The following is a 15,907-nucleotide window of genomic DNA, read 5'->3' on the forward strand; positions in this document are numbered from 1 at the left end:
CAATTATTTTTGAGGTGCCTGTTCTGCTGTATGATCCTTTGGGATCCCGCAAAGTTAAAGAGTTAGAGTTAGTGACGTTTACAGTCTCTGCAAATCCAGCTCACAAAGAGGCACCGCGAAGTAGCCAAAACCTTTGACTCTTTAACCAGACTGGAAATAACAATTGACAGGGCTAAATAATGCCTCATTCTGAGGTCTAGAGATGCAGGTACATACATGGCAGACACTATAGCAGGCATCTGGCACTCAGTGGAGACCACAACAGGCAGGCCCCTGTCCTCATGTAGCTCACAGTTCAGCGGGGAAAGACAGAATTGGGTTCAAATATTTTGTTTATCGTGGTTAAATATTGGCTATATTTAAAAATCTTAAATGAGGGGAAAAAATGGATGGTGTTCTGGAAAATGAAGTACAATCCACTTGAAACTGTTGCTGAAGAATGATGTATTGTACAATTCAATTAGTCTTTCTGGCTCTATTGAGCAGTGTTTATACTGAGCCAGGGCCCCGCTGAATTAGGTTAACAATGCTACCTTTTAGTAGGTGAACAGAAGGACAAAGGGCACTGGCCAGTCTCCCAGGCCTTAAAAGGCTTCTCTCTTCAGGTGGTACTTAAGCCCAAATGGAAAAAAATAGTCTTTAACAGAGACAGTAAAAGCAATGAGACAAATGGGATGGCAGCTACTGACATCAGCATTCATACGCTGAAATTACTAAAAACAAAAACAGAGCTACTTTCAATAAGGTCTAAGGCACTGCTTCACAAAGTTATTAGCCAGTGTTAGGAATACAGAGCATATTGTGACCTTGGCTGCCTGAGTATGTGAACAAATAAATTCCTGCCATGTTGAGCCCTCTTTGGCAGCAAGGCACATGCTCATTTTTTGGGAAACGACCACTTATATCAGTGAGGGAATTTTTGAGAGAACTCAAAATTTGGCATGAAATGCTATTTTTGTAAAATAGGAAATCAGTGGGGATACAGTGTCCTAAGTTCAAAACCACCCTCCATACTGATATGAGCATTCTACTTTCAAACTCAACTGTAATTAAAAAGCTTTTTAAAAAATATATAGTTACTTAAGGAAGGAAGCCAATGATATTCTTAAGTGACAAAGTTTATGTGAGAGAAAGTTTCTTTCTTATTAATAGAAATATTTCATGAGTTATATGTGAACACCAAATAACATTCTACCTAAGAGCCAAGAGCTACTGTCCTACTTCTTGCCTACCAAATTATGAAAAACATCAAAAGCCTGAGTGCTGTTTCTGATATGAAACCTCAGCTCATAAGTGCAGATGGATAAGCCCACTATGCTTTCCTTTAAAAAAGTGAATGGTTTAAGTTGGTATTCTTTTTCATGATCCCACTCCACTCACATCAGAAGCAATTTTTACAGGGTTGACGGTTCACTTTTCCAACCTATTGGCCTGTTAGTATTTTACTAAGTAATATTTGTTAATGATATTAGTATTATTAATATAAAACAGTTTCTTTCCATAGGTCTTCTAACTTAGAATAGTTTAAGCTATAAGAACTCCAGTCTGTGACTGTGGTTTTGTTGCAGTTTGTGAACTGGTTCTCTCTCCACAGCCCAGCCGTCAACATGATTCAAGAGAGTTGAGGAGGAGGAGGTCCAGGTAGAAACAGGTCTCCTCCCCATCTCACACTCAGGAGGAGTTGGACACAATCAGGTTATAATTTTCCACAAACTAGTAATGACAAATCTCCTAGATACACATATGTATTTATAAATAAGCATGTTGTCATTTGATTTTAACATTAAGCATCGTTGGTATAGATTTCAACATAATACATCTTTTGTTATGCTGGTGACAGCTACCTCTGAAAAACAAAATTCTCAAATGTTCAGGTTTATGTAATCCTGAGAGGTTCCGGAACGGTGTCCTGGTATGTTCCCCCACAAAAAGAGCCCTGGGTAATAAAGCAATGGGGCAGAGGCAATGTGGTGACCATAGACAGCAATTTGCAGAGGAGGATGATGTGGTGGTGGTGAGGACTTCAGCTTTTGTTAAAGGAGGAAAATGTATCAGAATAAAACAGATAGGAACATAATCTCAGAATAACAAGAACGGGTACAGATAATCTAGTTCAGTTTTTTCTCAACCTGTGTGGCAAGGAATACCAGTCATACAGAAAAGATGTTCTGAGGGCCAACAAGAAATACGCCACATGCCACATTCTTCTCTTGGTGTTTCAAAGTGCAGCGTGTTAGCATGTTAAAGCTCTGGGACATGGAGTACTAGAGAAAACCTGCTTAACCCAGCCACTTCCCAACCAATCTGACTACAGACAGGGCGGCTGGTTAATGTCATGCAGGCTGTGTGGAGGGGGCAGTAGGAGATGAAAGTCAGCCTAGGTCCCACTCAGCAACCAGAGGAAGGGACATTTTTCTCTACCATTACCTATACTTAATAGAAGAGAAAATTGAGTCCAGAGAACTTAAATGACTTATCTGTGGTCATCTCGTGGCAGAACTCAAGCCAAAACCCAGACGTCGAGATACACTGCTCCGTGCTTTTTAGCATCGTTTACGTTCACAGTTCCTGTTATTTTTTTAATAACTCTACCAAAAACTATCTGTTCATCACTCTTTACAAGAGGAGATCCCTGTCCCTGTTCTGTCCTTCCCTCCTCCCCAGTCAAATAGAAAGCAAGTGGGCTACCAATGGAGATGAACCCATAATTTAAGGAGGCAGTACATTGGTGTGTGGGTCTTTAAAACAAAAACTAAAGTCTAATAACACTTCATTTATCTAGAAGTCACTTATTTGTATATTTGTTTACTGTCTTTCTCCCTCACGAGAAATTCACGACACAGAGGCTATGTCCCCGGTGAGCACAGTAAGTGTTCAATAAACACTTGAATGAGTACTTTACAATGCTCTGGCCGTGACTCTGAACCACACACTTCTAACAGTTTGATTATTTGTTTCTAAGCTCACAACATATTTAGAATTAATAAAGTAGAAAAGGGGAAGGACAGCTAGAGGCAGCACAGTGACAAGAGAGGTGACAGCTGACATCCCGGTACTAAGGGAAGAAAGGCACCTGCAAGAAGAGATAAGGTAAAAGTATAGAATACAACCTCGACAGAAAGCAATTTGGCAACATCCATCAAACTCACAGGTGTATATACCTACATCTAGGAAGTTACCTACAGATAGTCTCACTCGTGAATGAAAAACTTACATTCAAAATGATGTATAAAGTTATTCACTGAATCACTGTCTATAATAGAAAGACTAGAAAAACCTTAATGTCCATCAAAACAAGGAAAAGTTGGATAAACTGGGGTGTGTATGTGTGTGTGTGTGTGTGTGTGTGTGTGTGTTAAATTCATGATGTAATATGGAATGGCTGGGGGCTTCCCTGGTGGCGCAGTGGTTGAGAGTCCGCCTGCCAATGCAGGGGACACGGGTTCGAGCCCTGGTCCGGAAAGATCCCACATGCCGCAGAGCAACTAAGCCCGCGTGCCGCACAACTGCTGAGGCCCGCGAGCCTAGAGCCCGTGCTCCGCAACAGGAGAGGCCACCACAGTGGGAGGCCCGCCACTGCAGCGAGGAGTGGCCCCCGCTCGTTGCAACCAGAGAAAAGCCTGCGCACAGCAATGAAGACCCAAAGCAGCCAAAAATAAATACATAAAATACAATAAAATAAATTAAAAAAAAAATATATATGGAATGGCTGTTTAAAAAAGCCCAAGGAAGAGTTTTATGATCTGAATGGAATATTTTCTAAGAGCAGCATGTATACTGTATTGCCAATTGACATTTCTGTGTAAAACACATGTATGTAAAATATTTCTGGAAGGAGTAATTTGGTTGCCTGTGGGTGAGAGGAAGAGGAGGGAGGGAGATTATCTCTATGTATATGTCCTTTGTATTTTTGAACCTCGAAATGTGAAAGTATATTATATTCAAAAAAAGAAGAATAAAAGTATAGCGGTACAATGCAATTTCCTTACAGAAAAAATAGCCTCCCATACCATATTAAGCCACATTGAAGTTATTGATCACGAGATAGAACACTCATATTTATAATTATAATTCTGAGGCATTAAAAAAAGGTTAATTTCTAGTACATATTTTCTGAAGTAGGAAACTGTCACGGAGCTACGTGACAGTTAAAATTTATAAAATAATAAAAATAATGTAATCACATTACTGAAAGTTTGGAGAATAAAGATTACGAGAGAAAAAAAAATCACCCATAATCTTACCACAGTAAAATAACCACTGATTGCTTTGGTATAATGTTTCCTTCCAGTATTTTTTCCCATCATCTATTATGAAAAATCATGGCAAAAGTTTTAATAAGATCAATTCCAACCATAATACTTCTTGGTCTTATTAAAACAGGCACTGTGGGCTAACGGAGAAGGAATCAGGAAATCTTAACTGTAATTACAATTTGTTCTCAAAATCTCCAAATGACTCTGAACAAGTGGTTTTTCCCATCGCGAGCTACTCTCCAGCTCTGCAAGGGCAATAGAGCTTGCCTTGAATGCCTCTCAAGATGAAGAGATAGGAAATGGCTTATGTAACATGGAAAACCCCTAGCTAAATGGAATGTGAATATTCAGGCCAGGATACAAAAATATTTTTTAAAAGCACAATTTAGGAAGAGTTCAGGCTAAGTTTGAGCTCCTTACCACCTCTTTGTCATGCTTGATATTTTTGAATTGGGGGGGTGGTGGCAGAGGGAAAGTTATCTTCAAAGAGAATTTCATTAGAAAATGGCTATAAAATTGGAGGATAGGGTTTAGCTGCTAGGTAATCCTGGGGCTCAATTCAATCTGCAGGATGTACACTGGAAAACAGATGAAATCCTGCTTTAAAAGTAATTAGGATTATTATTACTCTGGAGGGCAGACAAGGAAACGCTTAAGATGACAGATTTCATTCTGCTCTGCAAAACCATTTTTTCACTCTTTAAATGGATATTCAAGCCAGTCACGTACTTGCAATTAAGGAGAGCAGGCAGATCTAACAGAACAATGTCTGGTCTTGGAAACTGATAGGTCTGAATTGATCCCCACAATTAGGAACATTAAGTTAAATCCTGGCATCTGAGCAAAGACAGACAGACACTGGACTAAATGGAATATAGTTACTTAATGCCAGTGAGAGATGATCCAGATAAAATTGACCAGCTCTGTTCTTGCTTTAAAATCTTCCCTGGTCCACTGAGATCCAGGGAGGGAATGGTCTGACAAAGGACATTTTCCTCATGGACGAAGTGAGGGTACCTAATATCCTTATAACTTACCTATCCTCTCAAAATCAAACCTTGTAAAAAAACAAAAACAAACAAACAAACAAAAAATCAAACCTTGTCACTTGAATGACCACCACCACAAAAATATCTGCTTTATAGAAAGACTACAAGCAGTAGTGATGGCTAGATTGATGGTTTGAGTGGCCTTCAGCCATCACTACAAACAGACCTGAATCTCCTCCATTTCATGGCTTCATAAACCATTCCTGAGTTTTTCACTTTCCTCATTCAGTGCCACCTTTTCTGCTTTAGCTCCACTGATGGGCACATATTCTGTGGGCAGGTGCCACCAGCCTAAGCCCTCAACGATCACAGGGCTGGGGCTGCCTCACTCACTTGCTCTCTACACACCTCTCAGCTGTCAAAGTCCTGCTCCAAATAGATTAATCTAAACTGTTCAAACTCAGCTAGTGTCCTTTCCCTCTAAGTAAGTTTTTATCTAATACACACATGGCAAATATATTTATAGCCTATATTCAGAGTGTCAAGTACAAGATGCAGAGGAGAGAATGATAACTGTCTGGCTGAGGGGAAGGAAAAAATCAGGAAAGGAAATGAGGTTTAAGCTGGGTTTAGGATTTGAATGAGGGCAAGAGGAAGACAAGAGGTGTGACATAGCCTGGCGGGACTGGGCAATGGGAAGGAGTGCGATCTTCCTGAAGACACTCACGGGGGCAGGGAGGGAGTGGATAAAAGGGCTAGAAAGGCTGGGACTAGCGATCACAAACAGTCTTTTGTCGGGCTAAGAGATTTGGATTTATCTTATGTTCAGTCAGAGTAAAAGCTGGCATTAATTGAGCACTTATTACATTCCAGACACTGCACTAGGTGCTTTCTGCGAATTATTCATTTAAGCAAACAGCGACCTTGTGAAGTAGGTACTATCGCTGCTATTATCTCCATTCTAAATGTGAAGAAACAGAGACTAAGAGAGGGTATAACATTTACCCAAGGTGAGAATGGGACTTCTTGGGAATAATGTTGGGGCAAATTGGGACTTTTCTGAAATACTGTTGGGCAAGACCTGAAGGCAGGAAGCACGGTTGGGAGGCGGCTGAATTCTTTCCCGTGAGTGATGCTGAGGGTTGGGATTGTGTGGTGGGGCCGCGTGTGCAGTGGGGTGCAGGGCCTCAGAGCTCCCAGTCAGCTGTGGATTTCTGCGAACTGATTAGGCAGGGCCGGTGTGGCAGAGGGAAGAGGCCAGGATGTCTCCCAGCACTGGCGGTGGGAATGGTGGCCACGTGCAGTGAGGGAGGGGTGGGAGACAGCTGGTGAGGGCGAGGAAGCCAGTTTGGGGTGTACTGAGTTTGAGGCACCCACAGGACCGGCTTCACTATACAGTTCTGCTTACCTACTACGCACCAGAAACTGTGCTAAGGCAGGTCCCCAGCACCCAGGAAGCTCACCTTTAGTAAGAAGACAGATAAGCAGCCAGCTGGTATATAAATGTGAGGATCATGAAAATAATCACTTCATTCCATTCTTTAAGGACTTCCCACAGTCAGTCGAAGAGTGCGTTTCTTACATTATCCCAATTCACACAACTCTTTTAGGTAAATACATGAAGCGTAGTAAGAACAAATGCTTATGTGAACAAACACTATGTGTGCGAGGTACTTTGTTCGCATGCATGAACCCATCTAACCATCGGTAACCTTATGAGTTATTATTGTCCTCATTTTACAGATGAGGAGACTGAAACACAGAGAGACCAAACAACTTGCCCAGGTTAGACAGCTAGTAAATGACAAAGCTAAAATTTGAACCCAGGTAGTCTGGGTTCATTTTACAGATTATGAAATGGAGACTCACGGAAGTTCAAGTAATTTGCCCCAACCAATCAAGCACCTAATTAGAGGTGGAGAGAGGATTTGGACAAAGGCCTGGTGAACAACAAGCTCCTGCTGTTAACCTCTATAATAAGTGCAATTCTAGAAACCCACGCATGCGTGATGGTGGCACAGGGAGAAGCAGCAAAGCACAAATGGGGAAGGTGGGGAGCATCAGAGCTTCCACCAAGGAGGACGTGCCTTTCTCAGCTCTGGAACAAACAGCAGGGATTCCCGAGATGGGTAAAAATATCTGGAGCACACATGGAAGGACGATCTCTAAACAAGAGAAAAGGCTCTTCTTCTTCCCAACACAGGACGGGAAGCAGTAAGGATAGGAACAAATGTAGACAGATTTGTAGGTATTCGTATTCAAATCTCGTAGCTTCAATTTTCTCCTTGAAGTAGGAGGCAAGGTCATATGCTGAGAAGGACTGGGATGAGGCATCTTGAAGACAGTGAAGATGTGGATGATTATTGGGTAGAACAGGAGACAGAGCTGCCCAGGGATGTAGAAAAGGATCCAAGACAACTGGCCACTCACAATTGTCATGTTCATTTTAGACTTCAAAGATTACAGGTAGGTGACAGCTACAGGTTCCTTCCCTGCCTACCTTGCTCCCGAGTGATTTACAGTTACAATGAAAGGAAGTCTAAGACATCTATCAGCAAGGAGGTATAAAAACCATCATACAGCCTGTTTTTGTACGAAGCACCTTGCATGGAAGGTTCGTTCAAGGCAGATGTGATGATATTCTGGCAGAAGGATCAGGAAAGCTTCTAGTCCGATCAGATTAACAGAATTCTCTATTGGGTGGCAGGACCCAGGACCGGAAAAAAATCCTAAGCCTAGAGTACAACTCCAGTGGGGGTTAGATTCTTCGACTTGCCAAACTCGATTACCTCATTTATGCAAGGGTGGAAATGCTGTGCAATGGAGCTAACTGGTTCATGTGTCTTGAGGACTACTAGGCTGAAAACTACAGTTGAGATAAATGCTATCAGGCAGTTAAATCCACAGATCTCACTTTCAGTAGCAAAACCAGAGCTGGAGATAAATGTAGGAATCATCAGCATATGAGCCCTGGTAGTTAAAACCATAGAAGGGAGGGAAATAACGCAATGGCTTCCCTGGTGGCGCAGTGGTTAAGAATCCTCCTGCCAATGCAGGGAACATGGGTTCAATCCCTGGTCTGGGAAGATCCCACGTGCCGCGGAGCAACTAAGCCTGTGCGCCACAACTACTGAGCCTGCGCTCTAGAGCCCGCAAGCCACAACTACTGAGCCCACATGCCACAACTACTGAAACCCGTGCACCTATAGCCCATGCTCTGCAATAAGAGAAGCCACTGCAGTGAGAAGCCCGCGCACCTGCAACGAAGAGTAGCCCCCGCTCGCGGCAACTAGAGAAAGCCACGCGCAGCAATGAAGACCCAATGCAGCCAAAAATAAATTAATTTAAAAAAAAAAGAAAGTATAGAGTGGGAAAAGAGCATGAAGTTGTAGCTTTTATGAGACTACTTAATCAGGTCTGCCTCAAATTCTTATCTCATCATCTTTAGAATCCACATGACAACATGTAAATACCCAAATCGCTATTATGAAGTGAACCCAGTTTCGGTACCTACCTTATATTTTGAAGTATCCCAGTTGTGGACTATGCGGGCCGGGATGAGAAAACTGTCGTCCACGTGGCAGCTGCTGCAGTAATACCACCCGCTGTAATTGCACACCTTGGCTTTCCCGTTGGAAAGGCCTATGGATCGCTGGCATCCTGTTCAGGGCAAAAGAAAGAGTCGGTGATTGTTGTACTTCTAACACCACAAAACGAAGTTACACAATCCTCAAGTGAAACAAAAGTCTACGATAGGAAAGAAATTGCAGAGAATATGTGTACAGACACGTCCCCTCTTTCCTAGCCTGGCAGCTCCCACCCCTTCGCCTCCTCGGGGATTGCTGACACTGGTACTGTTTCTGGTCTCTTCTGATTCCACCTCTTCTGTGTACAGTGGCCAGAGACCAGTCTCTCTACAACCAACCCCCTTTCATCTCCTCGCTTCCTCCTCAGAAACCCTACTTCACCTGGCAATTGGCTGGGGGCTTCTCATACAGGTTCTTACTTAACCCATGCAGCATCTCTATGAGGAAGATATTATGAGCTCTGTTTTACAGAGGAATAAACTAAGGTTTTAGTCAGGTTAAGCATTTTGTCTTGAGGTCACCCAGCCAGTAAGAGATGGCGTTTGGGTTTGGCTCTAAGCTTGTCTGATTCTAAAATGATCCTAAAACCTGATGTGTAGCCTTTCTTGGCTGACAAAAATCATGAAAGGAATGTGTCCTTTGATTGGTCCCCATCTCTCCTTTCCAACTACCTACTCCTACTACTCTCCAATGGGAACAGAACCTCTTTGCTGCAGTTAGAGGACTCTCCTCACTGTTCTCCAAATAAACAGTGTGCTTACTCTACCCTCCATATCTTGGCACGATTTATTTCTCCTTTCACGACGCCCTTTTCTCTGATCTCTACTTTGCCAAATCCTGCCCATCACTGATTGCCTGCAAGTGATTGCAAAGGCCCTTTTCATGTTCCAGGAAGGCCATGATTCTGTCAGTACTGTCCTGGTACTGTCAGGGGACCTGGTAATAATCATGGCCCTGACAAAAAGAAGCCCTTATTTTCCTTTAGCTAGGAGGAACTACATTCTACTGACAACAGAAATTCTGTCATAATCAACCCAAACGACAACATTCAGAACAGATAATCAGGATTATACAAACAGCATCGTTTTTCTGACATTTCTCATCCACTGCTTTCGTTTTAGAAATCCTCCCTCGTGGCCCATTTCATGGCTGGGTACCAAGACCTGTATTGATCACAGAAATCTCACATTAAGCCCATTTCGTAATATGGGTACAAAATAGATTACTCTTAATAATCATAGTAATAATAATATAACCAGTGTGGCAGCCCACTTCCATTAGAAGGAGCTCAAACATGTTTATTTAACAAACTGCCAGCCTAAGAAGATACTTATTCCCATGAATTCATGAATGAAAGCATCATAAAATTCCTAGAGCTTTCATTTCCATCACAAATAAAATGGTATCAGTCATCCAGCAGTTTCACAAGGTACCCTCCAGAAAGAGAATTAGATCCTATTGTTTTTAGATACGAGAGGTATTGAAAGACAGACGGGGAGTAAATGTATCGGAATTATGCTTCCAGAGCTTAATACCTTTTCTTCCTAGGATAGCTATTTCTTTACTGTTGAGTAGCAACAAAACCCTAACAAGCTCCTGTTTCTCAGATTGGCTGAGGATTGAGATATGTGTGAAGGATAAGGAAGAACCAAACCCACCTGCTGCTTCTGTGGGGCGTGGGAGGTGCTGTCGCGATCTCTAGGCTATGAACACTGGAACGCCATGTGCTGCGCCCACTGACCGCGCTGCTCATGCAGCATGTAGAGCGTGCGCCCCCTTAAACACTGCGCTTTCTGACGTGCTTGTACAACCCTGACCACACGACAAACCGCTCAGATGTATTTTTTAAACTTAGCACTTACTGTAGCGCTTTACATATGACAGACCAGCAATAAATGTTTATGTTGAAGAGACAATAAACCGAATGTTATCTGGCACATAAACACCCTCATGCATATAAAGAGATTTTAATTTCCCAGAGCTATTCTGGAATTGATCCTCCTAACCTGGTCACCTGCCTCTTGAAAACAGCCTACTTCGGTGAATATCCCTGTGCAAATATGTTGCCCCTTCTAAGAATTACACATTAGACACCTTCATAGATGGACTGTGAGACAGAGTTGAGTAGAACTTGACACATTTTAGACACTGCGACACTGTTTCCAAAATTTAGTGGACAGTGAAACTGACTTAACACTGAAGTGACAATGAATAGAATTCAGTCTTCCCTAATGATTCAGAAAATGAGCGTGATCTTATAGAAATTCAGGGTCATCATTACCGCTGAAACTCTCACCATAAAACACTGCAAAAATAAATTTAAGTTATTTTAGTTTTTTGCTTGTTTGCATTTTGGATATAATAAACAGCAAGCATTTGCTGAATGTTTATATATGCTTTAGTAGGTCCTACTGGGTTTATTATTCTGTAACTTTTAATGACTTTATTATAATCTCCTAGATGCAGCATACATAGGCAATATTAAAATACACAAATGTGCATTTTTTTTAACATCTTCATTGGAGTATAATCGCTTTACAATGGTGTGTTAGTTTCTGCTGTATAACAAAGTGAATCAGCTATACATATACATATATCCCTATATCTCCTCCCTCTTGCATCTCCCTCCCCCCCTCCCTATCCCACCCCCACAAATGTGCATTTTAAGAAAGCATATAGCCTACAAGTATGTATATCAACCGGGCACACAGGCCCAAAGCCTAAGATGGTGAGGGTTCAACTAAACAGGCTAAACATCCTCACTACTTTGCACAGGTCTCCAGGCTCATAAAAGAGAGAAAGGCTGAGAGAACATGGCTAGGGTTCATGCCCATTTTATTTTATTTTTATTTTTTTTTCACACTTAATTTTTTTTTATTCTGGTGCAGAACATTATCAATGTCTAACCTTCATTCTAGAGGGTAATTCAGAGAGGGGATGTCAGGAACCAACTATTCCCAAGGCCAACCCTCTCATGCAGTAACCTTTGGGCCATACCACCCCTGGAGCTTTAAATATACCTACCAAAAGGCTTCTGTGAGTGCATTTCTCACCACCACAATCAGAAAACACTAGAGATAGCACCCCAACAAGATGACGTCCATAGTTTTAAAAAAACAAAACCAAAACAAGCTCCAGAGTGAGATTACAAACCAGTCACATGAATGGTAGCCGGTTGTCAGTTGGCCGACCCCTGCTAGGTCTTAAGGGAAATCTGTCATTGGGGCCACCTCGCCCTGGCAAGATGGGGTTAGGTCCTGGAAGGGGGCCGATTGGGTCAAAACGTGGTCTGAGTGGAGGGAACTGTCTGGGTGTCTCCCCAGGCCCATGGATGAGTGAATTCATTGGATCCCCAACATAAGGAAGGGTTAGTCTTTCATCATATTCACCACCAATAATTCCTGGAGGAAGGAGAGAACTGGGAGGAAAAGGCCTGGGGTGCAAGGGGTTGGGGTAGAATGGAATGGGGTGGGGTGACAATGGCAGGAACATCACATGCCGCCCTCTCTGAGCTTCTTTTCTTTGTTTGTGCCTCTTCTTGTACAGTTCTTTCCAATCTGTGTCTCGACCTCTGACAGTATCATCTCGAAAATCCCGCAGATATACACACCTCCACAGAAGTTGGTCATTTGAAGCAATACAGAGGTCATGACAAACTGCAGACAAAGACAGGACAGAACGAACAACCAAAAGTCAGAAGATCCGCAGTTTCAGCTCCAATGGGAGGACTACCAACCCAAATACATCTGGTAGGTTCAGTGCTTGTCGGGTAAAAGCCAGAAGAGGATACACCAGCTGGTCCTTGAAGAGGCGAGAGAGCTTCTGAAGATCTTTGTATGACTTGGCTACATTTTCCCCTGATTCCTGTTTGCAAATAAAAGATTCTGGCAGCAGCTGCAGTCTTTTCACACTTCTAATCTCATTGTTGATTTTTAGTGTAGCATTTATGACGATGAGGTTTCCCAAAGGCACACAGCTGACAGCAGCAGAGCCACCCTCGCAGAGAGGATGTGTGTACTGCAGCTTATACACGCCCCCCGACCTCCAAGTCTCCAGCACGGACACAGCTTTGGCTTCAGTCCCCTGAGGTATGTAACCCGACTCCAACACGAGAAGATGTATGGATACTATCAGGGCATCACTGGGGTTAGAACAGTCAGCTGACTGATACAGGGTCTCTAATGAATGTGGCACTTGCCCTTCCACCGATTCGCTGCAGAGCATTGGTTCTGAGGGATAGAAACCTGTGCCCTCTTCCATATCCACAACATCTGGAATTGACTCAGCTTCAAAATTTTGACTAGGTCCTGACCTACTGCCATCATTCCAGACATCAGATTGGGCTGCCTGTCCTTGGAATGAATCACGCAGTTGTTCATCCTGCATGCTGGACTGACTGGAGTTGGTGGCCAGAGAGGATTGGTCATTATTCTGGAGCAAGGCATGCTCTGAATCTGTGGATGGAAGGTAAGTTAGCTGCTGCAAAGGCATCTTCAAGAATCAAACGTATCAACTCCCCAGAAACAATCCCATATGAAGCCAAGGTCTCGTTTCATCTCCAGTGAGGGCATCCTTGTTGTTCAATGTAATTGCAAACCGGGTATCAGAACCTGGAGGGGATGGGAGCCCCCGAGACGCCGGCCATGACCTCCGGGAGCCAGGAAGCCGCAAGCTGCAGCCCCAGCGCCCACTCGCCGCCCGGCCTGCGCGTCACAGTCCAGGAGCGCGGGCTCCGCGACGCCCCGCTCGCCGCCCGGCCTCTTATGCCCATTTTAGCTGAGACAGAAGCAGCAGCACATAAACGCATACGTCTAGTCCTTGGTGTCTTTACCTTTATAACTTATTTAGGACCATGCTCTCCTACTCTTGATGCTGAAATCGCCCTACGAAACTGAATAAAAGGAAAACCTCATTCAAAATGGAGGCAGGAAGCCCTGAAAGGGGAGGTCTCAGGCACATTCCACGTGTGGCAGCTTCCTTTACACAGCCTAGCACGAAGAAGGAAGATTTTCTCCTCGCCCAGCAACAACCCAGCCAATAAGAAGCCACCACAGCCCTGAATACTCACAGTCCTCCAATGAACTTTCCTTCAAAAGAGCTCCTTCCAACTTCCCCTTTCCTCTATAGTAGAACTACTCCTCTCCTTTGTTCTCCGGACCTGCCTGTGGTTCACAGCAGTTTGCATGTCCCGAATTGCAATTCTTCTGCTATTCCCAAATAAACTTGATTTTGCTCACTAAACCCTTTTTTGTTTTAAAGCTTGATAGCTCCTAATGACCCAGAAGGTTTCAACCTATCCCCATTCTTAGGAGTGTTTTGGATACATGGTGTATAGACAAGCACAAGCCTAGAGTCAGGAAGCTTGCTCTTTCCTAGGGAACATGGTGAGCCTGACCCATCAAACTCTCTAGGCCTGCTTTCCTCACCTCAAAATAAAGGAGTTAGCCTAAATCAGTGCTTTGCCAAATCCAGTGAGCATCAGAATTTTCTGGCGATGTTTGTGAAAAATGTAGTCCTCCCCCACCTCCAACCTGGGCCCAGAGATTTTGATTCTGTAAACCTGGGGTAGGGCCCAGGAACCTGCATTTCTACCCATCCAACCACCACCAGGGACTGTGGTGGGTAAAAGCTGGGGATTGTTCCCTGATTTCTAGGTGACTCCAAAGGTCCCTCCAAGCTCTAAAATTCTCATTCTATTTAAGTAAAGTGCAGCGGGTGGGCAGACTGCTAAGTGAAAAGTTCATAACTCGTCACACAGTTTAATTTCTAGGCTTCCAAAATCAACACTTCAAGTTCTTAGTCAATTTTCAAAAATTTACTATGTAGAAACAACAGTTCATTTTACCAGCATTTTTTCCAGAGCATTCACTGTCCCCACTGAGAAGCATCTTATTTGACTTAGAAAGAATTAAAACTTTTAATCTCCAAATCCAATGTATTTCTCATTGAAAGAACATAGGAGGGTCAGGAAAGAAGATTAGAGGCCAGTCAGTGGCCTGGTGTAGATTCATTTTCTAAAAAACAACACATACCATTTATTTGAAGAAGGAGACACCCGTTCTTTCAATTAACTGCAAGATTTCTCTCTTTAATATCCTACTAGCAAATCATAGACTAAAACTGTCTGAAACAATTCCCCATAAAGATACACAACCTGGGATTTTACTTAATCACTGTGAGGTTTTCAACCAGAGGGGGAAAAGTGTGTTTTCTTAATAATGACCGTTAGAAAAACACATTTTTTGGAGGAGGCCAAAGCTGGATTCTGACAAGTGACATTATGAGGAGAAAAATAGAGCTGCAAAGCAGAGACAAAAAATAATTAATTGAAATAACTAATTAGAACTTATTTACATATTATATTTTCATATACTTTCAAACAGACTTTTCAACAATGTTTCTAAATTAAAAGGCATTTGTAGTAGGGAACACTCCACATGTAGGATCAAAGCAAAAACATTCCTCTCGGTCTCTTTTTGAAACTTTTCAGAGAGTGTATTCAATTCATAGGAACAAAAAACTATCTCACAAGAGAACCCACTGGCCTTTTTTTTTTTTTTTTTTATTGCTTCCCACCCCACTTCAAATCTTTAATGAACACATGCTCTGAAAAGCTTAGCTTCCCTTCTGATACACTTTGGGAAACAAATGTCACCATTTAACCAAAATCCTATTTGCTGCTTGTACAGTCCATTTCCCAAGGGGCCTTTCACTATAGACACCCAAAAGAATCTGTTGCTGGGGGTTGAAGCAGAAACGTTGGCATAATTCTCGACAAGGGTACAGTCTTTCTTCTAACAAGGGTACCTAGTTAGCTCAATTGGCTGCAATGAGATGTTACTGAAGCTGAGATCTTGAGGAGAAGCCAACCACCTCTCTCTACTTCCTGGCTCCCAACTACAGCCTTCCTCCCCACCCCCGCCAGCAGGTGGAAAATTCCTGGGCACAACAGAAAAGTAACAAGAGCTGTGTCTGCGTCCAGGTGATTCTCTCTCACTAGGGAAAGAACGCATCCAATGCTTTCTAAGTGTGGCCAGCCACGCTACCCCCTCCACCTCACTTGGTAAGGGAAATC

At 42.9% G+C, this 15,907-nt stretch overlaps 2 protein-coding genes across 9 annotated transcripts in view; both read right to left on the reverse strand.

The window, feature by feature from the left end:
• The window catches only part of PLEKHM3 (pleckstrin homology domain containing M3), a 182,254-nt gene that overhangs the window by 100,445 nt on the left and 65,902 nt on the right, over nt 1–15,907 (reverse strand). For all 8 annotated transcript variants that reach the window (XM_061204312.1, XM_061204302.1, XM_061204321.1 and 5 more), the window contains one exon: nt 8,760–8,905. In XM_061204312.1, coding sequence (XP_061060295.1) covers nt 8,760–8,905 — 146 coding nt within the window. The remainder of the gene's footprint in view (nt 1–8,759; nt 8,906–15,907) is intronic.
• On the reverse strand, nt 11,989–13,233 carry LOC133100338 (F-box only protein 7-like). The gene is given in 1 exon segment (XM_061204287.1): nt 11,989–13,233. A coding segment is annotated over 1 exon segment (1,230 nt). The 5' UTR covers nt 13,219–13,233.

This window comes from Eubalaena glacialis, chromosome 1, assembly GCF_028564815.1.
Source record: "Eubalaena glacialis isolate mEubGla1 chromosome 1, mEubGla1.1.hap2.+ XY, whole genome shotgun sequence".
In the NCBI taxonomy this organism is placed as follows: domain Eukaryota; kingdom Metazoa; phylum Chordata; class Mammalia; order Artiodactyla; family Balaenidae; genus Eubalaena; species Eubalaena glacialis.